The sequence below is a fragment of the Coenobita brevimanus genome, chromosome 24 (assembly GCF_032717465.1).
Source record: "Coenobita brevimanus isolate Jiangsu-jjx chromosome 24, ASM3271746v2, whole genome shotgun sequence".
NCBI lineage: Eukaryota > Metazoa > Arthropoda > Malacostraca > Decapoda > Coenobitidae > Coenobita > Coenobita brevimanus.
In genome coordinates this window covers 6,814,658-6,841,606 of record NC_136977.1, presented here as the reverse complement: position 1 = coordinate 6,841,606, position 26,949 = coordinate 6,814,658, and the positions used below count along the sequence as shown (strand labels likewise).

At 40.4% G+C, this 26,949-nt stretch overlaps 1 protein-coding gene across 2 annotated transcripts in view; it reads right to left on the bottom strand.

Moving 5' to 3' along the window:
- LOC145393479 (uncharacterized) overlaps positions 1 to 26,949 on the bottom strand; it is a 120,460-nt gene that overhangs the window by 19,309 nt on the left and 74,202 nt on the right. For both annotated transcript variants that reach the window (XM_080267589.1, XM_080267588.1), the window contains one exon: positions 2,982 to 3,128. In XM_080267589.1, the coding sequence (XP_080123715.1) occupies positions 2,982 to 3,128 (147 nt within the window). The remainder of the gene's footprint in view (positions 1 to 2,981; positions 3,129 to 26,949) is intronic.

Sequence of the window (26,949 nt, the reverse complement as noted above, 5' to 3'; positions counted from 1 at the left end):
TTCCATTTAGATGGCTCTGTAGCTATGTCTTCAACTGATAAAGTAGAACTCTTCGCCCAGACTTTCTCCTCCAATTCTACCCTAGAAGAATCAGGTGCTGTTCCTCCATCTCTTCCCCCCCTCTGACTTCCTCATGGCTGACATTAAAACTTCTGCAATCAATGTGTTTTCTGCCTTCACTGGCCTCTGCACTACTAAGGCATATGGGCCTGAAGGGGTCTCTCCTGTTGTCCTCAAGAACTGTGCTTCTGTGCTTACACCCTGCCAGAGTAAACTCTTGCACCTTTGTCTGTCAATCTGTAATTTCCTTCCTCCTGGAAGTTTGCTCTCACTCAGTCTGTCCCAAAGAAAAGTGACCATTCCTATCCCTCTATCATCCAAATATTGTATCATCATCATCCAGACCTCTTTTCCCAACCTAAGGCAGGGTGAGGTGTAGCAATGTTCAGACAACCCAATCCAATGGGCCACACTTCCATTCACTCATCATTCAAGCCCTTGGAATCCTGGTTCAATCTGCTATGCCAAAAACTTTCACCACATTCTGTAGCTTCACATAAACATATCCTATAGAGTCAATCCAAATGCTGTCATGTTAAAATGGGGTGCCAAATCCCTGATCATGTACTTCTTCTCACAACATTTACCAGCCAGCTTGATCTCATGTCGGTCCCTTAGTTTCACTGACTTCCATACCTCTCTTCCTAACACACTCATCCACCATATCCCTCCACCTTCTCCTTGGCCTACCTCGCCTCCTCCATCTTTCAAATTCACTAAGATATACCTTTTCACCACTCAATTGTCATTCCCGTGTCCACAGACTTCCTCACTCTGCATCTTTCACGAATTACATTATTTCGTATCTTATCCACTCTCTGTACTCCACATACATTCCTCAGCAGTCCTATCTCCACTGCTCTCACTCTTGACTTTTCATTTTCATGCCACAGCATAGTCTCGCACCCATATATTAAAGCTGGCACTAACACTCCTTCATGTAAACCTCGCACAGCTGCAAACCTCAAGCCTCTGTTTCTTATCAAGGCCTTCATAGCACCAGCTACTTTCCTTCCTTGTGTCACTCTACTTTCCATTTCTTTGCACATTTTCCTCTCTTTTCTATCACAGTACCCACATCCAGTATTTCAAAAGTTTTTGAGTCTATTATTAACCAAATAAATAAATAAATAAACCACCTTTCCTATCACAACCTTCTTTCTGATCATCAGTATGGGTTCCATCAGGGATGTTCCACTGGCAATCTTCTCACCTACCTCTTAGACTCCTGGTCATCCTCCTATCAGGACTTTGGCGAAAGCTTTGCCATTGCACTTGACATCTCTTTCGCTTTCGATTGAGTCTGGCATAAATCTTTAATTTCCAAACTGTCCTCTTAGGGTTTCTGCCCTTCTATCTGCACCTTCATCTCTAGCTTCCTTTCTGGTCATTCAATAGCTGCTGTTGTAGATGGCCACTGTTCTTCTCCTGGTGCTATCAATAGTGGTGTTCCTAAGGGCTCTGTCCTATCACCAACTCTCTTCCTTTTATTCATCAATGACCTAAGCTGTACATCTAACGCTATCCACCCATACACCGATGACTCTACCCCTCACCTTTCCATTCACTTCCAGCAGCATCCACCTCAGCAGTTACTTTAACAATTAAGGGATGAGACTACGGCACACTCAATGTCTGACTTGGCTCATATCTCTGATAGGGGTAAACGTAAACTTGTTGTTTTTAATGTGTCAAAAACTCAGTTTTAATATCTTTAAACCCAACAAAAATCTTCTGTGGGAGTATCCTTCAATTTTTAACAACATCCAAGTCAATCTTGCATCATCTTCGAACATACAGTACTTGCGGTTTCATTCTTATGGGATTTATCTTGGAAAGATCATATTACCTCTCTTGTATAATCTGCTTCCAAGAGACTGGGCGTACTAAGCCAACTCCAAGCCATCTTTACCCCTGCACAGTTGTTGGCTTTATATACAGGTTTTATTCACCCCAGTGTAGAGTACAACTCTTAAGTGTGGGGAGGCTCCCCACATACAGATCTTTTCAACAAGGTGAAGTCAAAGGTTTTTCATCTCATTAACTCTCCTCCTCTTACTGACTCCTTTCAACCTCTGTCTCTTCACCACACTGTTGCATCTTTATCTCTATTCTATCACTACTTTAATGGTCATAGCTCCTCTGAACTGTCGGCTTGCATTCCTCCACAACTATGGTGGGCATGTAGCACCCATCTAGCAACAAACTCTCATCCCTTTTCTGTCCAACTCTCTAATGCAAGAGTTAACTGCTACTCCAAGTCCTTCATGTATGCAACAGGTCATCTCAGGAACTGCCTCCCTCTGACTGTATTTCCTACTGCCTATGATCTCCAGTCTTTTTAGTGCAATGTGCCCAGGCATCTCGATATGAACGGATCTTGGATCTGGCTCTCTGTTATCTTGTTTTTGTCTTTTCTCCTGGTCTTTGGTTCTTTCTTTAAAAAAAAAAAAAAAAAAATGGGTACAAATTATTGTAAAAGGGAAAATCTGGAATGGGGTGCCCGGTACCAATTAGGATAAATCCTATAGGTTCTGTGCCTTCATGATTGCACAATTTTGTTATCAGGCACTAGGCTTTGTACCAACAATGTGCAATGATCACAATACACAGCAACCTTATCATTAACAGAACATACTGTACCAACAGATATTAAAAAAAATAATATTGTGATAACATAAAGATACAGTAGTTAAACCAATGAGCTCGGATATGTCTTTTCCTTTCTTTTGCATACCTCATAACAATTCTATTTAGCTCAGGCTATGCTTTTTGAAAGCCAAGAGTGTGATACCATCTTAATTGGCACCTTCAATGCAAGTACCCTTTCATCTCTTCAGCTGAACAAAGTCATCTGGCAGCAGCACTAAGAAACTAAATGGGACATAGCCTACATTTAAGGAGTTAATGCTTGTACTCACCCGCTCCTCCAGCGTGTCGGTCTCTCGGGTGAGCAGGATCTCGGCCACCAGAAGGGAGTATGTCAGGATGTTAAAGGTGAGGAACCCACAGAAAGATTTACTCAGGAATCTTGGCCTTTCACAACGTATATCACGAAGATGAAATGCCTGAGGGGAAAAAAAAAAAAAATTACAGTACTGTACTGTACTTTCCAATCTACACAAAATGCCTTAAAAAAGAGAAAACACAACTTATTATAGTGCGGTACTTTGTATATATTCTACCACACACCTTACAGCATCTGTAAAATGTATTAACTCTAATGTGCAGTACGTTAGATTGTCCTGTTCATTTTATTCATTATTTTTTTGCTGTCAGAATACCTATTGTATACCCTTGCCCAAACACTAATAATAGGCAACACATCTTGACCCCTAAAACAATAACTGGTAAAAAAAAAGAAAAAAGAAAAAAAGAAAAAGAAAGAAAGAAAAAAAAATTCAACCTCTATAAGATGTCTATCACATACGACACCGAAGGATTTAATTTTGGTAACAACTAAAATATATACCTGTAATTAGGCTTAGTGAAGCATCCTACTCCTAAACTGTCAAAAACTACCTATATTACCCTTATTCTCCTCAGTCCATCGATGTGTTTTACTGATTTTCTTGTTACCTCAATATTATTTTATCTAGCTTTGGGGAAACCACTGGTGGTGAGGGTCTAAATGAAGGCAATATTTAACCTATCATGGACTGAAATGTCTCTCTGAATAAACTATCAAGAAACAGCAAGAATTCTATAAACAATACTATAATATCACCAAACTGAAGGGGTTAAAAGCTGGCTGGGACACTTTATGACTTTAATCTGGCTGCTTCCACAAAATATTACTCAGCATCAAACCCAGAAGAGTATTATAAAATATGTATTGTATATAAACAATGTGCTTAGATAACCGGATAGTACCAGGGCTAAATATACTGGGTGTTTAAAAATAAGCTAAAGATCTAATTAATTACACAGCTCTGGAGATTATCTTCACATCACTGCAGCATGAGTCATTCAGTCATGCCAGATTTAGGTTGAAAAAGCCACACACAACTGATGCTCATGCAACCCAAGAATGCATAAATCAAAGCATAGACAGTAAAGAAAATTCTTGTTTTATATGTACAGTATATATATATATATATATATATATATATATATATATATATATATATATATATATATATATATTATCCCTTTCCGTACCACAGCATCAGTAACATTTTATTCTGGACACCATTAGAGATTTTCATTAAGTTAAGGATGGTATTTTTCGTAATCAAGGGATTAAAAATAATCTCTAGTTACTCATCCACAACAGTTATATCTTTATTTACTATATTCTGACTAACAATAAGTGAGTTTATGAACTTTGGAAATTGTCTGTGGTATTGAATGGGATATATATATATATATATATATATATATATATATATATACAGTGGGAAGCCTCTGTGGTACAGTGGTAAAGTGTGCATTTTCGTACACTGAAGAATGAGGGTTCGCGCCCTGCCAGGGTAAAAATCTTTGGGAGCGTTCTTCTGGCCACGTACTGCACTGGCGGACACAAGGGGTGCTGTGGTATTGAACCACTGTCGCATACAGTAAAGTATGCTTGCACCCAGTTGGCTTGCGCGGGCTGATTACACTTGGTTCACAGACTACACACACATACCAAGCCACTCCAACACAACAATTACACTTACAAGCACTTCTCACAATACATACAATCTCTGCTAGACAGCCTAAGCCACTTGGTAGAGATACATCGGCTGTAGCACCAGTCGAGCAGGGCAGTACTCCCAAGGTGGATGGAAAGCTGATGACAGGGAGAGCTGGAGCTCCCGTTTCATCAGCCCTCGGGCCTAGGTCCCGACCATCCCCTTTTGCTGAACTTTTCAATGTCTCAGTAACACAGAGAGTAGGCCAGCATGCTCTCCTATACAAGTTTCTTTAACTATCAACACCAAACTACATGCACAGTACACACCACACTTCCTTTTCAAAATTTTGAAAAATTGTGTCGAATAACGAAGCCTTGGAGGCCCCAGGGGGGGGGGGCCATAAATGCCCCCACCTTCTGCCCCTCTCATGCTCAATTACATAAATATATACAGTATCTTATAATCTTATTTATAAATCTGCCAGAAGATACAAACAATAAACTACACAGGATGGCAATGGACTGAAGGAGTTAAATTAAAGATGGGGGGCCAACCTACTCTTCTTGGCACCTTGGGCAACAATCAACAGGTGAAATACAGCCTGACCAGTAAGAACATGGACCACTGCATAATACTCGTAAAATGTATGTACAGTATACATCTGTATAACGGTACCCAGTACGTGATTCCAAGGAACTATGGATATGACAAATAATATAGGTAGGGTTACACAGGCATGAAATGTGTCTCTCACATCTGCATAACACTTATCAATATGCACAGAGTTCAACAAGAATTTTTTATAAGCTCAAGCTACATAGTATGCCTGCAATCACAGAAAAATTTACTGAATATACTATATCCATTGTTTTCCCAGGATTATTATTATTTCTTGCTTTCAAAAATATTTCCATATGAAGCCACAACCATCCCAGACATACTCAACTGCTGGGCTGTATAGTATATACTATATTACTAGTGTGTGTGTGTGTGTGTGTGTGTGTGAAGAGGGAGAGGGGAGCATATTCCAAGAGGTGTCAACTATCATGAACTCTGTAATTTAGAACACAATCACGCAACTGATGCAAACAACTGGAAGTTGAAATGCCACCATGAGGGTGTGAGACATTTTCTCAGGGTTAAGCCATTGTTCCAACATTGGATGAACCACAATGTTTTTTCTCATTTTAAATAAACACTACCTACAGTATATTCTTTGAAGACAATTAGAACCTGTGTGTGTGTGTGTGTGTGTGTGTGTGTGTGTGTATGTAAAACAGAGAGCGAGAGAGAGAGAGAGAGAGAGAGTCTGCAGATTTGATATAACGCACCATCGGTCACCACATCACCCTAGCATACAGCACATGAACCTTTGATTCAAGATAAACTTCACATAGCCACTAACACTGACACCAGACCAAAGAGCAACATACTACGGCAAGGGGACTTTTTCACATCAAGAAAAAATAACAGCAACCACAGCAGTCAATATAAAAAAAGTTATGGTGGCACAAATCTAAACTGGCCCTCTGGTGTGGAAATAAAGTCAAATTTACAATATGTACAATATAATGTAAAAGAAAATAACCAAAATGTATCCTAAGACACCATAGATGAGAGAGAGAGAGAGAGAGAGAGAGAGAGAGAAGGGGGGGAGGAAGGCAGGCCAGAGGAGGTGTTGAGGGATGGAGGAAGGGAGGGAAGGAAGGAGGGAGAGTGATTGAATGAAAAATCATGTCGCCGCACCAGCGAGGTCATATGGCGACATATGTAAAACAATAATAAATATTTTTAAATATAATTAGATATTATAAAAAATAAAGAAATTAAAGCATAAGTTTGTCACTCATAAAAGAAAGAAAATTCCCCAGGGTGACGCACATCTCCCACAGGAGGGAGAGAGAGAGAGAGAGAGAGAGAGAGAGAGAGAGGGGGGGGGGGGCACGCGCGTATGGAAAACGTGGCACACTGTACAGAGCTTCGTGCCCCACCCTAGCCGCCAGTTTAGATTTGTCCTACCATAGTATGTTCAGAACTACTATATAATTATAATGCAGACTCTTGGGTCAATAAATCCACACAGAACACATTACATAGACATTTAGTTATGATACAATTCACACCAGTTATCACAGCACTGCATAACATAATCAGTATCTGTCACAACACTGCAGAATGTGAACACCACAGCACTCCAAAACACCACAAAATAACAACGCAGCACAGGAATCTTCAGTCATCATTCACATAGCCTATTACGACACTGCACAATAAACACTGCCTTCAGGCAATGAGAGTCAACACTGCAAACACAGCACTGGAGCTTTCTGGCAAAAGTATGTTCCCATATTACAGCACTACAGTACAGTATATAACACAAAGCCCTTCAGCTGTCAAAGTAATTCCACACAGGCACCATAATACTCCACAAACACAGCAAAGTGCCCTCATCTGCAGAATATCTAAGTTCACTACCTGGCCATATCAGAACACAATAAACACTGGGGTTTTCCGTCGTTAAAATAAATCCAAGCAAGGCACCTTAACATTCCACCAAAAACACAGCAAAGGACCCTCACCCGCAGTGTATCTTAACAGCACTACCTGACCACCAACGCAAGGCACCGGCGAACACTTTCTCTCACTCTCACTTTCTCGTGCTAGGTTGACCACTACTGGTAGGTCATCCCCACCCCTTTCCCATTCCCTTCTTGCACTAGTACTCCTTTTCCCCTTCTTACTCTCACTACAATTCCCCTTGCCCTCCCCTCACTACCAACCGTCGTCCTCCTCCCTTCTCTCGTCATCATCCCTCTTCACCTTCCCTTCCCTCAACTATAACTTCTTTCTCCCACCATCCCTCCCCTCACTACCATCCCTTCTCCCCTCCCTTCCCTCACTGCCACTACTTTTCCCTTCCTCCTATCATCTTTCCTCCTTTTCCCCTCCACTCACTATCACTCCTTTTCCCCTTCCGCCCTTAACTATCACCACTCTACCCATCCCTCGCCTCATTACCAAATTTTGTTAGCTTGCAGCAAATCTTACAGTGCAACGAACTATTTTTCTTTAATATTTATTGTTCAGTGTTGTGTTAAATATCGACACTGCACACACTGACTTCTGAACAAAGCATATTATGAACGTCACACACACACAACCTTATCTTACGAGGGGGGGGGGGGACACCAACGAAGATAGCGGTTATTCTGATTTGCGCAAAGGAACTCTGGGGTGTCTGTGGCAAATATTCTAAATTCAGAGTTACAACTTTCGTTTATTTTTCCTAACTCAGTGACTGAAAATCTTTTTCAGTTTTCTTGATACCTAATAATGAAGAATTTACTGCTGCTGCCGCATATGACGATGAAATGACAAAATTCCACCGTGGTTATCGCGAAACTTGGATCTGGTTTACCAGGTTTTCGCATGTTTCCTCAAGTCAACCCATCAGACAGAACTCGTTGATATGTAATCCGTGAGTCATATCCTGACATAAACACTCCGTAGCCTTTGCACTTAATTCTTAGCGATTTATTAAAACATCTCATCTTCATATCGACCTGTACGTTATCTATTAAATGCCGACATTCTACATATATCAATCCCCCCCACCCTTTTTTTTTTTTTTTAGTTTATTTCTGCTGCAGTCAATCATATTCAGATTACGACAGCCTTCTGACAATGAAGCGTTTATGAAGGCTGTGTTTACGATTCGAAAAATCTCCCCTAATATGAGAAGAACGTCTTAAGATGGCAACAAAACTGCAGAATACGCCATCCACCTGCAGGGGTTTCTGTGCATCTGGCAACTGTAATCGTTGTGAAAAGATGCTACGAAATCTTTATTTCGCTTCGATGACGTCTTTATATCTATTACTATTTTATTTATTTGTTTGTGCTAACTGCATGAGGATACCCTGTATGACGTGATCAGGGAGAGATGGGGAGGGTGGGGGGGAGGACTGAGGAAGACCTTAAAGAAGTTAAAGGTGAGGGGAGGCAGTTTTGGTATGGCGACAACACTTCATTGTCTTTGCCCTAGGGCCACGTTCTAAATGGCAGGAAAGGCTTCGTTGCACCTCTTCTGTAGCGATTTATTTTGTATACATCTTAACATTTTCCTTCATGGTATTTACATCTTTTAACATCGACATACGAGAAGATACTGCATCAATAACATATACAAGAATATTGAGGTGTGTAGAATAAACTACTATGGGAGAGGTGTTACGAATCTCCTAAGCCGCTAAGAATATGGCTCAATCACAATTATGCTTTATGTATAGTCCTGAGATACTTTAAATCAAGACTGGAATCCTCTCAGAACTGGAACTTTTCTAGTAATCTATTCCGTCTGACTCCGATCGATTTTATACACTTGAATAATAGAAGCCAGAGTCATCACTATCATCATCCACGCTCTTATGATCGGGACAACTCTAGTATTTTGCTGCAACCAACGCCAGACGGAGAGTGAGTCATAAGAGACGGACAGTTAATATTTCATTGCATCACACCTTAAAGTGGATGGTAGATAACTGTGGCATGGCGACTACGAACACTATCTCCTAATATTTATTGCCAGGACATGGTATACGGTACTTTTAATGCAGTTTTAAATTTCCACTTCATCATGCACGTAACTTTAAAGTACAATAATAATAATAATAATAATAATAATAATAATAATAATAATCACCACACTCACCACCACCACTAACAAATAATAATAATAATAATAATAATAATAATAATAATAATAACCATCACCTACACCAAGAACAAAATTATTATTATTATTATTATTATTATCAGTAGTAGTAGTAGTAGTAGTAGTGGTATTGCCATGATCTTATTTAAATGCAGTCTTAAAATTTTACTTCATCTAACTAGCCCTTAAAATTATTACCAGACTATGAGATACAATAAATATAGTTCTTAAATTTCACTTCACCTAACTAGCCCTTGACTGAAAATTATTACCAGACTATGAGATACAATAAATACAGTTCTTAAATTTTGACACTGATTTTAGAAACTGTTTAGTACAATCTTTACATTTAACTTTGTCATTACTCCAGACATTAAAGTTCATTTAAAGTTCTTTTGTGCAATTCAGAGTGGAGAGGAAACAGATTTTATGTTCTTTATTATTAGTAGAATATTTGGGTTATTCAACATTTTTTATTCGTGCCATCTCCAAAGGATTTTACTCAAGCTTAGAAAATATCTTTACTGATGGAATTAATGAAGAGTATTTCCCCAATTAGAAAAACCTATGCTAAAATTAAGTTTAATACAATCGACTCAAGGTAACAAGAATTTTACGTTTTCTTTAAAAAAAAAAAAAAAAATCGTCATCGGTGTAGTGGTTATTATTTCCCTGTCATTTATCGAGACCTCAACCCCTTCAATCCGATGACGCGATGCAGTTTAATTTTTGCTAACATTTTTTTTTTTTTTTACGTACCTTTCGATTAGGACTGGTCAAATACAGCCTTCTTTACCCAGTCAATACAAGAAGCCTTACCTAATTCAATAAAATCGCCTGGAGGTGAAACATGTCATTGGATTGAAAGGGTTACAAGGAAGCATGCTTCTTCGGCCTGGCTATTCCCCAAGATTTCAACTCTTATCATTCTTTATCATTACCAAGAAATGAAAGGCTTTACATGTCAATAAAAATTTCACATAGCGAATGTGATTTATCCTTGTCAGATGACGTTTTCCTTAGATTTACGTTATCACCTGAGAATTTTTATTTAGCTTAATAAACGTTTTCACAACTGGGTTTTGATAGTCTTTTACATGCCCTTCATTACTACGATTTCCTTAGTCTGAATAATATCGTCTGAAGGTAACCAGAAGCAAAGCTAATAATTAATAGCAATGATGAAGCTAAGAGAAGTGCTTGCAACTCAGAACTGGATAAATTTCTTTCTATCCACCAGAACGAAAGGCACTGAAATTGCGTTGAAAAATGCACTTCATTATTTACAAAGATCCTTAAATGACGGTATGCAAGATAGAAATTGCGTTTCTTTCTTTCTCACTACAAAGATAAGAGAAGCTTTGTTATGGTCCTAAAATTGCATAAATTACCAAACACCCTAAACATGACGGTATAAAAATTATAACTGACAATTTCTTCTCCGTTCTCGCAACCACGAACAAAGAGGCTTTGCTATGCTGGAAAAAAAAAAATGCTCTATCATTTACCAAGACATTCAATGACAGGATATGCGCAAAAGAACTATTTCTTCTGTCTCATTCCAAGGAAAAGATACATCTTGCAAACACGTTAAAAGTGCATTACATCAATTACCAAGGCCTTAAATGACAGGGTATGCAAACGAGAACTGACAGCATGCATAATTATCCAATTTAGCACAGCCAAGTGAAGAGATGCCTTATATTCCATTCACACCCATCTGATTCCTTTTATTCAGACCACCACCAGACGATTTTATTCTCAAACAGGATAAGCCTCAGAGTCTGAAACTACCACATACTTAGATCATTACAGTAATTCGGCTTCGAGGAGACCTCCCGTAATGCAAGAGATCTGAAGCAAAATCCACATGTCCCTACAACAGTGACGACGACGATGATGACGATGACGACGACGGTGATGATCTTCCTACACTCAGATTACTTTTTTTTCACCTTATGGTGAAGCTCTGTTAGTAATGAAGTTAAAAGGTAGGACTTACAGTTGTGAATAAATAATCGCTTAAACCCAATTCTGCTTCCTTTAATATCCCTAGGCGAAGCGGGGTTATTAAATGCTAGATTATCCACTAGTACCAGTCATTCTTTGCTTGACTGCCTGTGCGTAAAACACACACACACACACACACACACACACACACACACACACACACACACACACACGGGGTGGGATGACTAACAAAATCAGAACCAGGTACTGTATTTCGTTATCTAAATACAATAAAACCGTGCCGGTGTGCAGTGTTTTTCATCAACATCCTAAGACGTAATACGGTTTAGGGGAGGGATTTTAGGATTATTCATAAAAGGGTAGGGGTCACATCAGGAAGTGGAGAAAAAAGACGGGGAGGGGGGATCTGACTGAGAAAAGGTAAGAAAAGCAATTATATACCGTATATATATATATATATATATATATATATATATATATATATATATATATATATATAAAATCTATATCTATCTATCTATCTATTTATATATCTATCTATCTATCTATCTCTATATATATATATATATATATATATATATATATATATATATATATATATATATATATATATGCGTCCATAAAGGACGAAGAAACAGAGGAAAGATGAAATTGAGAATGAGATGGGAGAGGAAATGGCAGGACGGAGAGTAATGGCGGGAAGGAAAAATAAAAACAGAAAGGAAACACAGAATGGGGGGGGGGGGGGAGATTAGAGTGAAAGGATATTTGAGACGGATAAAGTAGAGGAGGAAGGATAATACAGTGGAGAGAGAGTATAGGGGAGGACTGAGAGTAAAGAGAAGAGAGGAAACAAGAGCCACGAAAAAAATATTATGAGAATCAAGAATGAAGCGGAAGAGCAAATGGCGGAAAGAAAGGAAGGAAAAGCCAGAGTCAGCATAAAATCAAAATGCACGTGGAGCAAGGAAGAGAAAGAGGGAGTAGGAAGACAGAAAGAGAGGAAATGAAGAGGGGAGAAGGAAAAGAGATGAGAGGGAAGTGGCGAGGGCTACCCCAGTTCAATGACGCGGGTAAAGAAGCACATTATCACTTACTTCCGCCTTTAACCTGTCTGTCTGTCTCTCTAATACAATGACATACGTAACTGCCTCCCACGCACACATACTCGTACATACATGGAGGAAGGCTACACCCACACGCATACCCACAAATGCAAACGGACACCTACACTTTCGCTATACCCACGCATCAAAGTATCTCAGTGATTAAACTCTCTCTCTCTCCACCCAAATGCAATCGGAGAGAGAGAGAGAGAGAGAGAGAGAGAGAGAGAGAGAGAGAGAGAGAGAGAGAGAGAGAGACTCTCTCTAGGTTAAGTACAGAAGCTGAATTATTTGAAAAAGAGACAAATTTTACTGAGACTGGGGAACAATGAGACACAGTTTTTACCTTCTAATTCAATCCAGTGCCAGGATCTCTCTCTCTTAACACTATAGTTTATGCCCATCAGTACTTAAAACACACACACACACACACACACACACACACACACACACACACACACACACAATCACATCATCATCGCATTTCCCTTTAACCTTATCATCCCCCCCCCCTCCTCGTCTTCCTCCCTTCCTGTCTCCCTCATGCACTTGCCTCTCTTCCCCTTTCCTGTCTTCCTCCTCTCAAGCACACCTCTCCCCTGTGGTCTTCTCTCAAACACTTCCCTTTCTTCTGATTTTTTCCCTTCTATTCCCTTCTCTGTCCCATTCCCCTCAAACACCTCACTCCCCCTCTGTCTCTCTCTGCTTTCTTTCCCTCTCTGTCCCCCCATCACTCGCTCTCTTCCTCCATCTTTCCCTCTGTCTCCATCCCTTCACTCATCCCCCCCCCCTTCCCTCCGTCTCTTACTCTCAGCTTCCTACCCCTCACTGTCCCCTTCCTCTCAAGCACTACCCCCCCTTCCCTCAAGCAGCCCCTCCCCCCTTCCTCTTCCACACCGCCTCGTTGCCAACTGGGAGAAGGAAGTGTGCCAGACGCCTCCTAACCCATCCTTAAGTCCCTATACTCGCCTACTCTCCTTACACCGCTTATCCTATATCGCTACACTTGAGGCATTTGTGCAGCATTTTTGTTAAGTCAATCCATCTGTACATCAGCAGTGTGATTTGTGTTTCCTTTAAATCAATTCATGTAGAGTAGTTTGTGTATCCTATAACTAATACTTAACGGCCAACTACATCTTCATTCCTTTCAGCTTGAGGACGTCTTTTTTTTCATATTCTAATACCAGACGATAATATTTAACTTACGTGAGACCCCCTAGACAGAAAGGATTAGTCACCCTGGGCCAATAAAAGCCACAACAAGCTTAAAGTAGAGGACAATACTCCTTAACAACACTCAAGTAGGATGGGATACAGGTACGGTACTCCACATGACTAACAACAGACATTGACACCGTGTTAGACCTCGCTCCATGAAGTCTATTCAACTACTGAAAATCCTAATCATACAAGCATGTAACTTTTGCCCTGTTTTCTTTTGCTTCTGTTGATCTATGTAATGTTCCTCTCGATTACATCTTTTATTTTCTTCCCATCAGATTTAATGCACTCTTTTCTTGTCGTTCCTAGTTCATCATCTCATCCCACTGTTATCCACCCGCTGCACAAATTTAGCCATATCTTCTCCCTTCCCTTCCTTTTCTTACATCACTTCCCTTCACTTCCATTCCCTCCCCTCTCCGTCACAACTCACCCATTCTCTTTCACTTTCTAACCCAGTCCACTCAACTTACTCTATCTTTCAATTTCCATACAAACCCTTCTAAACTTCCATCATGCTTCTTTTCCACCACGTCCTATTGTTCTCCCCTCCGATTCCCCCATTATTTTTTTTTTTTACCCATACAAACTTTCACATATTCCTTTCTTTCATTACTACTCCATTTCTTCTTTTACCTTTACAATTCTCACCATCTCTTTTAAAATCTCTCCAATCCACTCAACAACATATCAACTAACCCCTTCCCATCTTGTTCCCTTCTACTCCCCTCGCAACTCGCCCTGTCTCTTTCAATTTTCATCTCGCACCACTCCACTCCACTTCATGCCATCACTCTCAATTTCCACCCCAACCCTTACAACCCTCCATCATCGCTCTCCTTCCCATCTGTCTCCTCCTCTTCATTTGCAATTTTCATACCATCCATCTGTGCCTTAAACCATACCTCCTACCTGTGATGTCCTCCTCTCTCTCCCCTTCATGTCGTCCCCTCTAAAAACTTTCTTGCCCCTCCTCTCCCCTTCCTGCCCCCTCCTCCCCTCTTCCTGTACCTACCTCCCATCTTCCTGCTCCCTCCTCCCCTCTTCCCGTCCCCTCCACTCCTCTTTCTGTCCTTGCCTCTCCTTTTTCCTGCTCCCATCCCTCATGTTTCGGACTCTTCCTCTCCCTTTCCCGCTGCCTCCTCTCCCTTTCCTGTCCCTCCTCTTCCCTTCCTGTCCCTTCCTCACCCTTTACTATTCCTTTCGCTAACCCACGTAACTCAACCTATCTCCATCTTTTATCTTTTCTTATTTCCTCCTCACTTCCTGTCCCCCCCTCTCTCCTTCCCTCACCCTATCTCTTTCAACATCCATCCCACCCCATTCCATCCTAAATCACCCATCTCCTTCCAGTATTATTCTCTCTTCTACATTCCTCTCCCCTTGTCTTCCCTTCCTCTCCCATCTTCTCCCCTTCTACCGGTACCCTTGCAACTCACCCTCCCTTTTAATTTTCCATCCCACTCTAAATCACTCCACTCCTTCGTATCTAGTCGCCTTCCATCCCTCGTTGGTTCTTCCCTCCTCTTCTCCCTTCATTTACCCTCTAAACTAAACCTGTCTATTTTCTACCCTCCTCTTCCTTTCCAGTTCTCTACTGTCCCTTTCCTATTTCTTCCCGTACCTCTTTCCAATTCCACCCCACCCCACTGCCAGCATGACTAATAAGTGAGGGGCTCCGGCACTGCATATAGCACCCACTTCACCCTCTCGACCCCAGCATCCCTCTTCACTAGTTGCCGGGAGGAAATGATACCGAGGGGCCACTTATCCCATCATCCCTCCCCCCTACCCCCATCCATCCATCTTACCTTTACCTCTCCTCTTCCTTTCTTCCATCCACCATTCCATCTTACTTCATCCTTCGCATCGCTCTATCCTTCCTATGTCCCTTACCCCACCCATCGCTCACCTCGTCTCTTCTCTTCTCCCATCAACCCCTCCTTTCTTAATACATACGATTTTTACAGCCTATTCCATCTTTCCTGCTTCTCCCACTTCTCATTATTTTAAAATCTCTCTTAATTCTATCCGATTCTGCTTTTCAAACATATTTTATCCCATTGTCCAAATCTTTCTCACATTTTCTCCTACCTGCTTCTCATTTTTTTTTTTTTTTCAAATCCACCCTTCCTACGTCCGCTTTTCTGCATTACCTCATCCCTCCAAATGCACTCATTTCCCGTTCCTTATCTACTAACCTTCCTCTCCACCCTGCATTCCCTCCCTTACCTCTTCCCTTCTTCCATGCACCTCTTCCGTATGCATCCAATTTTCTGCCAGACTTCACCCTTTCCACCTTCATCTACTATCCGCGCTGGCACCAATACGCTACCAAGCAGCTCTAGTACCTGTGTATTGAAACGTCCATCCCCCCCCCCTTCTTTATCCCTCGACAACGGGATGGCAAAGTGCAGGAGATGGGCAAATTCAGCCTACAATCCACCGGGTTCACGTCAAGATGAACCTGAAGGCACAATAGCAAAACTACCAACAATAAACAGCATGAACCCTTCTCTCTCGTTCTCCTCTTCTCCAAATAATCTCGGCCTACTTTATGTCCGCTCCAATTACTTTCAACTAATATTAATGAAGTTGTTTTTAACCTCTTGAGTTCGAGCGGTCTCATCAAATAAACCAAGTGCTTCTCGTATGCCAAGTTTATAATGGGCTTCCTGGTTACATAAATTCATCTCACCTCCATCGAAAGAAAAGCAGGGAAACACATAGATATTTTTTAAAACATATAAGTACTGGATATGATTCTTACTAATACATACAGAATTTTCTATATATTTAAATGCACCGGCACAAAGCGAATATAATTGTTTTTCTTGGCAAGATGCAGAACCAACACTTGAAGCCACGACACTTTAATCGAATGTGTTTATAAATTAGAACGACAACAATGAACAAAAAATATTATTCTCCTGGCCTTGTCAGCGGATCACACTCACTAGGTATTATATTTTAGCAACCGGCAGATGACCTTATTCAGCTGAGAAGGACACTTTCTGATGAAAAGGTTTGATATTACAACAACTAACTGACCACAAGCAAGGAAGCCCTTTTGCAATGTCCAGCGGTCAACCCACTTATAATATGACGTCACAAAACACACACACACACACACAATTACAACTACAACTACTTCAGTAGAAGACATAATGAATACATACATACATAAAGATCGATAGACAGATAGATAAATAAAGCCTCAGTGGCACTAACAACAGTATTTTAATGTTATGCTTGTGTGAGTGGGCAAAATAGAGGAAATAATCATCAACATGACGACGTCTTATTCATTACTGCTTTTTGTCACACTATTTTATTCAATTTAGGAGATCTCCTACCACAGAACATGAATAACACAGGGTCTATACAAAACTTATGTTTCAAAAGTTATCTCCAAGCCGGCCACAATCGTTTTAAGATAGTAAGACCAAAATATAAAACTCGTCATCGGATTTAAGCTGGAAAAAAAAAAAAAAAAAAAAAAAAAAAAAAAAAAGTGTCCCGTCTAACGAAGGTGAATCCAATTCAGGGTCAGGGGCATTACGACGATAACGTAATACACCATCCGTCATTGTCCAACCCTCACCATACAGCTAACACTTATAGCCACACATGCTTATCAGCGGCATGTACTCGTACTGTTCTGGTGTAGTCACAATGCTCTGACAGCTCTTAATCTCAAGTTACATAAGACGTCAACTATGCTCTTTACACTTTAATTGGGCGTAAAACTGCCATCTCTCCATTTAGAATGCTAAACTATAAGAGGAGAGTGACGCTACAATATGGTGCAAGTCACGAAGAAGTGCTATGGAAAGGGTGTAGAGCCTCAGTATCTCACTGAGCTGAACCAAACTACAAATGAATGAAAATCGCCCAATTAAACAGAATGAAGTATATATACGATTAAATTAATAAGTCCGTCGTCCTCTTGGTAGTTTATTATGTAGGATACGAAAACCGGTTAACAATGTCAGCAAGTTACGTGTATCAAGGTGAATGGCCTGAAACTTGTGATCTGACTAATGTTATCTTACCACTCCCTCCAAACCTACTCAGACTCAGTTCAAGCCTCTGCACCAGGAAATTCTGAGCTTAATTGCACCTACTCAACCCACTTTATTATCATCACTTTTCACTTCGTTTTCCTCCTGCCTCTCGAGGATTTTCATTCAAGGTTAGGAGCAATCTTTAACTCTTCAGTCTTTGTTTGACTTTTGCTACTGCCAGATTATTTTATTTATATCAAAACCCTCATGCTGAAGGGGATTGCATAAGGTGGGAAAGAGGCAATTTCACTGTTTACCAAGATAACAAATGATACAGCACAATTTCTGGACCAATGCATATACTTTATTTGGCAACTTCTTCATCATGACTTTCTGAGCTATCTCCAGACGATTTGTTCAGCTTACCATCAGGGGTCTTTCTAATGCTGAATAAAATCACCTGACGGTAGTAACATGGTCATGGTAATGAAGGGGTGAATGAGGTTGTACAGTATATAGCTTTCATTTTCTCCGTCATGGCTGCGAGCATGAGTGTTTTTAATATGCATACAGGTTCATTTCCACGCCCCAAGATCACAACTTCCACCACCTTGCTTGTTACGTCACGCAGCAACAAACATTCGTAACATCACGGAATCCTCCAAATTTGTATATAAATCAAGTCGGCATAGCTGTCGTCCCAAATCTTAAAATTATCTGGCGGCAGCATGAATAAAAAACAATTAAGAAATGATGGGTTTAGATACTGCCTTCATTAACTCCTTTGCGATACTGGGTCTCTCCGGTCTCTCCAATGCTGATAAAAATACTCTGTGTCGGCAAGAAGGTTGAAAGTCATCATGGTACCGCACGGGACGATAAGAAATGAAAGGGTGTGGTGTAGAGTTCATTAATCCGTCCACCATCAGGGGGTCTTGGGAAATAAGACTGATAATAACCAGTAAAGTGCGCTTTGTGAGCACGTGACGAGCGAGCGAATGTTTGTTCATACGCCCATCATCATAATTTCAACTTGGTGTAAACTTTCAACATTTCTGGTGAGGCAGATGAACATAGCAGAAAAATAATTGGGCTAAAATATTTACTCTCTCTCGCTCTCTCTCTTCTATCCTCAGACGCTTTTACTCAACACAGGGGAGATCTCTTGTAGTGAAAGGGTGAATAGCGGCTATATATATAATCCCTCAAATTCCAAGTCCCTCCTTAGCTCAACAAAACGCTTTGAAGGTAGCAAGACAAAGCTATAAAATACGTCACCCAACTGAAGGGGTTAAAGGGAGACATGACCTGACAGTGATGCAAAAAGGGCGCTTGTAGTACAGTATTTCAGCATTTTTCATTTGTGTTCTAAGTGGCTGTGGATATTTTCGTAACACCTCTTCCTAAGCGATTAATTTGATTACAAAACATTACTATTATTTTTCATGCTACTGACGCAGAGTACGTCGATTAAAAAAAAAAAAAAAAAAAAAAAAAGTCAATCACCTACAAAAGAATATTCAGATGCTGCAGGCAAAATAAATCGTTATGAAAGAGGCGCTACGAGAAAACATTAAGACGATGCGAGTAATATAAATTTAAGGGAGGGGTGCTAGAAGACAATATCAAGATGTAGGCAAAATAGACCGTAGAGAGGGAGGTGCCACGAAGCCTCCCATGCCACCGAGAACACGGACTTTCGACTTACGTTTCAGACTGTAAAAAGTAACATGAGTAACGATATTTTCATCTTTCTGTACCCTCTATGCCTGCTCATACCACTACCGGGTACTTTTTATATGACATACGTTACGAGCATTTTACACCCCTAGTTCAAGTTAGCATCCGAAATTCCTGGAGGGAAAGCCCATACAACACTCAACTACACCCAAGATATAAAAGTTAAGTAGGACGAGGCGAAACTGTAATGTAGAGTAGTTGCAGCTTTTACTGGCTAAACTGAACCTCTTGAATTCGCTGCCATTATTTTATTCTTGATATTACCAGACGATTTTGTGCAGCTAAAGAGGAGAATTATAGGTGAGAGGGTTAATGAAAGGTGCATCTAACGCGTTCAACTAATTCTAAAATCTCTCCCATGCAACACAAAATCGTCTGAAGGTAGCGAGAATAAAATAAAAAATAAAAGTGTCATCGGAAAAACGGCATCCACTGACGTACATATTTCACTCTTGCCACAACCAGACGATTTTATTAAGCTAAACAAGAAAGTTATTGGTGAAAGGGTCAATGTAGGCTGTATCTAACCCACCCACTTCCAAAGACCTCTCAAGCCGCATAAAATTGTCTAAAGGCAGCAAGAGAACGTCATGAGTGTCAAGGGGTTGAGGGTAAAGAAGGACGATGTAATTAAGGGTCGCAAGGGTAGTTGTGGGTTTTATTGCCTAAGGCTGACTTTTAAGAGGTCGTTGATTGAAATATATGTCTGACGTCACATTCACCCCGAGGACGTATTATCTCCCCTTTATTTTTTTCTGTTGTCTCCTGACGATTTTATTCAGCGCAAGAGACTTTTCGAAGTGGAGGAATTATGGACAACCTTCATTAGCCCGTTCAGTACTTGGGGTCTATCCTAAGCAGAATAAAATCGTCAACAGATAGCAAGTATGAGAAAAAAAAATGACTAGATGGGCACTCAATAAAGCGTATAGCCTACCTCCGTTACGATGAGCAATTTATACCTCCTACCTAAATATATCTGTGACCTTGGATTCTGGCGGAATTTAACTACACACACACACAATATATATATATATATATATATATATATATATATATATATATATATATACACACCGTATATTATAGTATACACTGTATATATTACTTGCTTAATACACGACTAAATCCATGTAATGAGAGAGAGAGAGAGAGAGAGAGAGAGAGAGAGAGAGAGAGAGAGAGAGAGAGAGAGAGAGAGAGAGAGAGAGAGAGAGAGAGAGAGAGATAACAAACCACCTACGAATGAGTCACTTAACCATTCGTCCAGTCGTGTAAGTGGGCTAGGGGTAGAGACCTAATGGTTAGTATATACGCCAGCCACTTAAATTATGCGGGTGAGGAGCACGTAGTAACCAATTTATCTACATGGGAAGTACTGCCCACAACACAGTCGCCACTTGTGCTTGGCCTTCTTATTTATCCTTTTATCATTCTTAATATTTAACCCATTCAACGCAACAACGTGTTTTATATATTATTCATGCTATGTACTGCCGGCTTATTTTTTACTCTAAGCTCCTGATGGAAAAAAAAAAAAAAAAAAAAAAAAGTGATCAGCGAGACTCTTTTCAAACGGGAGTAATTACATACAACCTTCATGAACCCATTCTGTTCGAGATTTCTTTCCAATTTTGAAAAAAAATTGCTTGCATGTACAGGTAGCATCAATGGAGGATTAAATCTTTCTTGTTATAATCCTATCTAAACTTACTTCTTTACATCATCCCTACATTCAGAACTCTTCTTATTAACACTATTACTATATGGCGTATAATTTTCTTCTTCCACTACTACAACCACCACCACCACCACTATCATCATCAATCGTTATCATGATGCTAACAGGTGACCTTTTCCATCATCTTCATCAATCGTCGTCTTCACTTCGACCTCGTGACGTTTTTCTTCTATACAGGATACCCCCCGCAAACAAAAACTAAACACAGGCACTTTCACAAACCTTAATCTTTGTTTTTTCACTACGAGCACAACCCTCACAGATCAATGGAAACATCTATACTGGTCCAAATAAATACTAGAATGGACGAGACCACAACAGTATGGTGACGATATTAAAGGCCCTCTCCCACTTCGGCGAAAGTGTGGAAGATAAAGTCACGATGTGTCAAAAATCCCTAATCGTGGGTATTCGTGATCAAAATCTTGTCCCTTCGTGGCATGGCGCCGATACGTCGCACGAGGTGGAAATTTGTCGTGGGGGGCCACGACGTTTTCATGCTGCATGAAAACGTCGTGGCCTTCCACGATTTTGTAAAATTTCGCAGATTAGTCATTGACAACAAGGCGACGCCTCGGCGACGTCAGCGATTACCCGGCGTATAAACCGCGTATGATCGCCGACATCGGCGAGGCGTCGGCGGTGAAAAAAACCGTTGAGATGTCATACGGTCATACGGCGAAGCGTCGGCAATGTATCGGCGATGCATCGGTGAGGTTAATACGACACAGCCTACGTAAACAGTACGATACGTACCGGGTTGTGCGACAGTAATATTTCATCTTATGAATGTCGGTGATATATCGCCGACATTTCGCGGATGAACCGTCGATTAATCGCCTTAAATACGCCGATGACGGCGAGGCACCTGCGATGGCCTCAGCGTTTTGTCTGCGAGGTGCGTGCGATGCATTCGCCGACACATCGACGATACATCGTCGACAGCACGCCGCCGATGTACCTTTATCGCCGTTGAGTCGCCATAAAAAAAACCGTTAAAATTTGAATTTAGAATAATGTTTGTGCATTACGCCGACATATCGGCGATATGTCGGCTACTAGTCGCCAGTTATATCGTATACTCCGCCGAGGTTTCGGCGTTTTGTTGTACTGGTGTCGCCGGTATTACGCCGACACCACGATTCTTCATCAGAATCGTCGACACATCACCGACTTCGGCCACGATTTTCATCGTGGCTTCATCGTGCCTATTTACGCCGAAGTGGGAGAGGGCCTTAACACTCAGGCTCCTATGACTCACTATCAACTGCACAAAATCGTCTGGTGCTTGTCCAAATAAAATCCTTAAGTTGAGAAAAGGCTTGATATTTTCCTAATTTACGGTTCAATCATGGGATAACACTGTTCAGCACTTACATGATATTAGGTCAAAGCTATTTTCACACAGCATTTATCTATTTCGAACGTGCCGAAGCTGCGAAAATTATCAATGTTGATATTTCAACTTCCTTGCAGCCCAGAATTCGCTGGTGGTCAATTAGCCCTAACTCCGCTTCCTCATAAAAATGAATTTAAAATATCAGTCCATAACCTCATACTCCTTCCAACCTTCCGCAAGCACAACCTTTACATATCACTGCAATGATCTTTTGGTTTCTGTTAGGGCAATGAAGAGGGGATGAACAAACAGTTACACAGAGATACATAAACACATACAGCACACACCACCTCGAGTTCCACTTTAGGTGGTATGACTAACCCCTTTTGTTATTCTTGTTACCACTGTGCTGTTTTATTCACTATGGTCCCTTCAATCCTTTTTTTTTTTTTTTTAATTCTTGCCACCACCAAGCCACTTTATTCACTTTTAAAAGGACCTACAATGTATATATACCAGTGGTGTTGATGAAAGCTAAGATTAACCCGGCCAGTTCAATACGCTGAATAAAATAAAGCTGAAAGCATCAAAAATAACCCAGAACTCAGGTCCTCTGGCTGAAAGGGTTATATTAACAGACAGACACACAGACTTGGCTGCATGCAGTATAGGAAAAACGCCATGAAAAGAGATAGGTCAGATGGGTGTGCAGTGTCAAATCGATAGATTATACTCAGTGTAGACGTTATGCGCGCGCGAGTGCGTCCATGTGTGTGTGTGTGTGTGTGTGTGTGTGTGTGTGTGTGTGTGTGTGTGTGTGTGTGTGTGTGTGTGTGTGTGTGTGTGTGTGTGTGTGTGTGTGTGTGTGTGTGTGTGTGTGTGTGTGTGTGTGTGTGTGTGTGGTTTCAACATACTGGATGAGTAACAGCCATTTTAACTATCTTCACAATGTACAAAATTTCATTACCATCCATTTGGATTTAAACAAAATATGAACCATATATTCGTTGGCATACAATTGGTAACACACATTAGTAAGTGATTTATCATACACAATAAAACCTTGACATTCTCTTAAAGTTCTTTGTATCATTTAAATATCTGTATAACTCAATCGGCAACAAGCGGGTATTATGCTGTACTGTGCAAAATAAATGGTTGTGAAGGTGTTTTATGAAAAATAAGCCAACCATAATACAGCAAGGTCTTGCGAAGTGTTAGGAAGAGATAGTGCAGACGTGGAAAGACGGGAGGAAATTGTTATCTGAAGGAATTTATAAGTTTTCATGCAGGTGAAAGAACGACAGACCGTCCTAAGAAAACACAACAAATGATCTAGTTTGGAAAGCTATCATAAGGTAAGAGTATAACGAAAGAGTTGATGCGGACAAGAGGAGACTATGATGGAAGATGGATATATGGAAGGCTATATGAAGAGGTTTATGAGTGAATGAAGAGCCCGCGGTCATTCTAGGAAAAACACGGTGAGACTGTGCTGTCTACAAAGCTGCCATACGATTCACACAAGGGATGACAGTGGAGGAAGATGGTAATAAGAAGTAGATTACAGGCATGAATATGGGTGGAAGAACGAGAGGCCATCCTAAGAAAAACACAACAAGAGATCGGGCTGACTGGAAAGCTGCCATAAGGCTCTAATAGGAAGATGATTATATGAAGGGCTTTATGAGAATAAATGTGGTTGCAAAAAAAGAACGAAAGACTTTGCAAGGAAAACACTGCAAATGACTGTACACTTTGGAGCACTGCCATAGCTTAAGCTTAGGCAAAGGTGGTTCCGACAGCCTATACAAGGAGACTGGCGAAGACAGGTGTATGGGAAGGTTAATCAGAATGAAAAGATAGTAGATAGAGAGGCCATCCTAGAACAAAGAAACAGTGTTGTTTTTGGACATGTGGGGAGACAGTCAGATAGCTGTGTGAAGACGTTTATGAATATGAATGTGGATGGAAGAAAAAACACAGGCCGTCCAAGAAAAACAGCCAGAGATCACGCAATCTGGAGAGCTGCCATTTGGTGAAGCAGAGCTAACACAATGCATCGTGGGAAAGGCCGTAAAATAATGATGATAATCCTCACCAATCAAAATCTTCACAATACAGCTGAGTCACAACTTTCACAATAAAACTTACAGTACAATCACAACTTCGACACCACATAAAGCTCATTCACGACATTCGCAATAACACTAACAACACTGCATTCTTAAACACACTCACAAGAATAAGCGCTAACATAACCTTCAGTATACTCCATAATCTCGAAGTCCTTCATATCCATAACTACATTCTTCACAACAACTTTAACAATTCCACTATACTAGCTTTTATTCATTTTTTATGCAAAACCACAACCTTCAAAACGTCACACTCCATTACCATTTCACTCCTCATTCGCCACAAAAACCGCGTCTACAACACCCCCTTATAATCTTGTAAACCCCTTCAGTGCGATGTCTTGCAATTCTAGTCTTGCTACCTTATCCCATCGTCAGGTGATAAAATAAATAAATAAATAAGTAAAACGCTGCTCCTGAAGATGCGACGACAAACTAGTTATTTCATTCAGCTTCACTCCTCATAGTGATGTGGTAAAAGTAATACACACACACACACACACACACACACACACACACACACACAAATTAACTCATTCATTACATTTTTCATGCACTTTATTTTTGCTACCACTGACATCTTTTGTGTTTTACTCTTCCCGCAGCTACTGTAGATGATTTAATTCAGCATAGGAAATAACCCTTCATAGCGAACGGGGAGATTAACTGTATAATCACCGCAGCCACAACCTTCAAAGTATCACTCCATCAACCTTCCACTCCACCTCACTCGCCACAAAAACCTCGTCCACAAGAACACAGATCTCTGGCACGTCTCTACTACACGGGAAAAAAAAAAAAAAAAAAAAAAAAAAATGACAGATCGACTATAAGCATTTTACCTTCTTCACTGGCCTGTCCACTCTTTCATAATTATAAATTCGCTTCCATCACAGACATGAAGATAGGTTTATGAACTTCAACACTATAAACTATGCTGTTTTCTTCTGTGCCTGTTCAGTATTTTACGGATACAAGCTTGCCTCCATCACAAACATGAAAAGCATAAAACCTAACCATGGTAACCGTCTACACGACAATATTAATCATCAACAATATACCTTTTCCTTCCCCCGTTCTTTTAAGCGTGTCCACCTTCCATCCGTGTGCCTTCATCACAAGCACGATGAACATAAATTGGAAGTTTAACAGAAATAATGGTTAGTTAATAAATTGAAGTATTCTGCACTCTCATCACTCCTGCGAAAATACATCCTGGTAAGGGTAAGGAGGCAAACTAAACTGAGAATTTCTTACTGCAGCAGAGATAAAAACGATTGGAAGATTTTGTGCTTTACCTTCCAAGTCTTTCCTCCTTAAACAAACCGAAGTTACGATACGGTATTTATTTTAAGAGTGCTTGAGAATCTTGGTTCACATTTCTCTGTTTTATTCTCTTTGTTGTCTACTAGGAATTATACACTATAGACTGGCGTGGAAAATGGGCTGGAAGCGTGTACAGGACGTTCGGTGGTCGAGTTACGGGAAATAGATAACAAGCACGTGCACACAATGACACACACACACACACACACACACACACACAATGGCCACTTTCCTTGGTCAATAATATAAAAATGTTCTTCACTGACAGTAAAACAATCGCACTTCTCCCCCCCCCCCTCTCTCTCTCACACACACACAAATATTTCTTCCACATATTTCGCTTATTCCACTTCCACTTTTGATGCCCACTCTGATTTAAAAGTACCAACTGGCCTCAAAATAACTATAATAAGAAAATAAAAATCATTCACGACTGGATATATTTTAAATTTAGAAGTTAATAAAGGTCTATATTACGATTTACTGAGCTCAGGGTATCAATGAAATATGAACCCATGAAAGAACATCACATTCTCGCCGTGGCTGAAGGGAATAAAAACGCCAAAAATAGTTTACCTTTAAATATATGAAAAATACATTTAATCGCATGATCTGTCTTAAGCTGAAAAAAAAAAAAAAAAAAAGGTGTGAAGGTAACAAGCATATACAAAAAAATGTAATCATACTGAAGGGGACAGAATTCGACGCAGTTTCAATAGCTGAATAAAAAATAAAATGTACAGTGTGACTACATGCCAAGGAGGTTCCGAGAAGACTTAGTACAGAGAGAGAGAGAGAGAGAGAGAGAGAGAGAGAGAGAGAGAGAGAGAGAGAGAGAGAGAGGGAGATAAATATACGTTAAAAAAAAAAAATTAATGTTTGCCCTTGGGATGCTAATACCAATACAGAATTGAATTTTCACCATGTCATTTCCCTTCCCACCGGTTACACAGTTTAACAATTC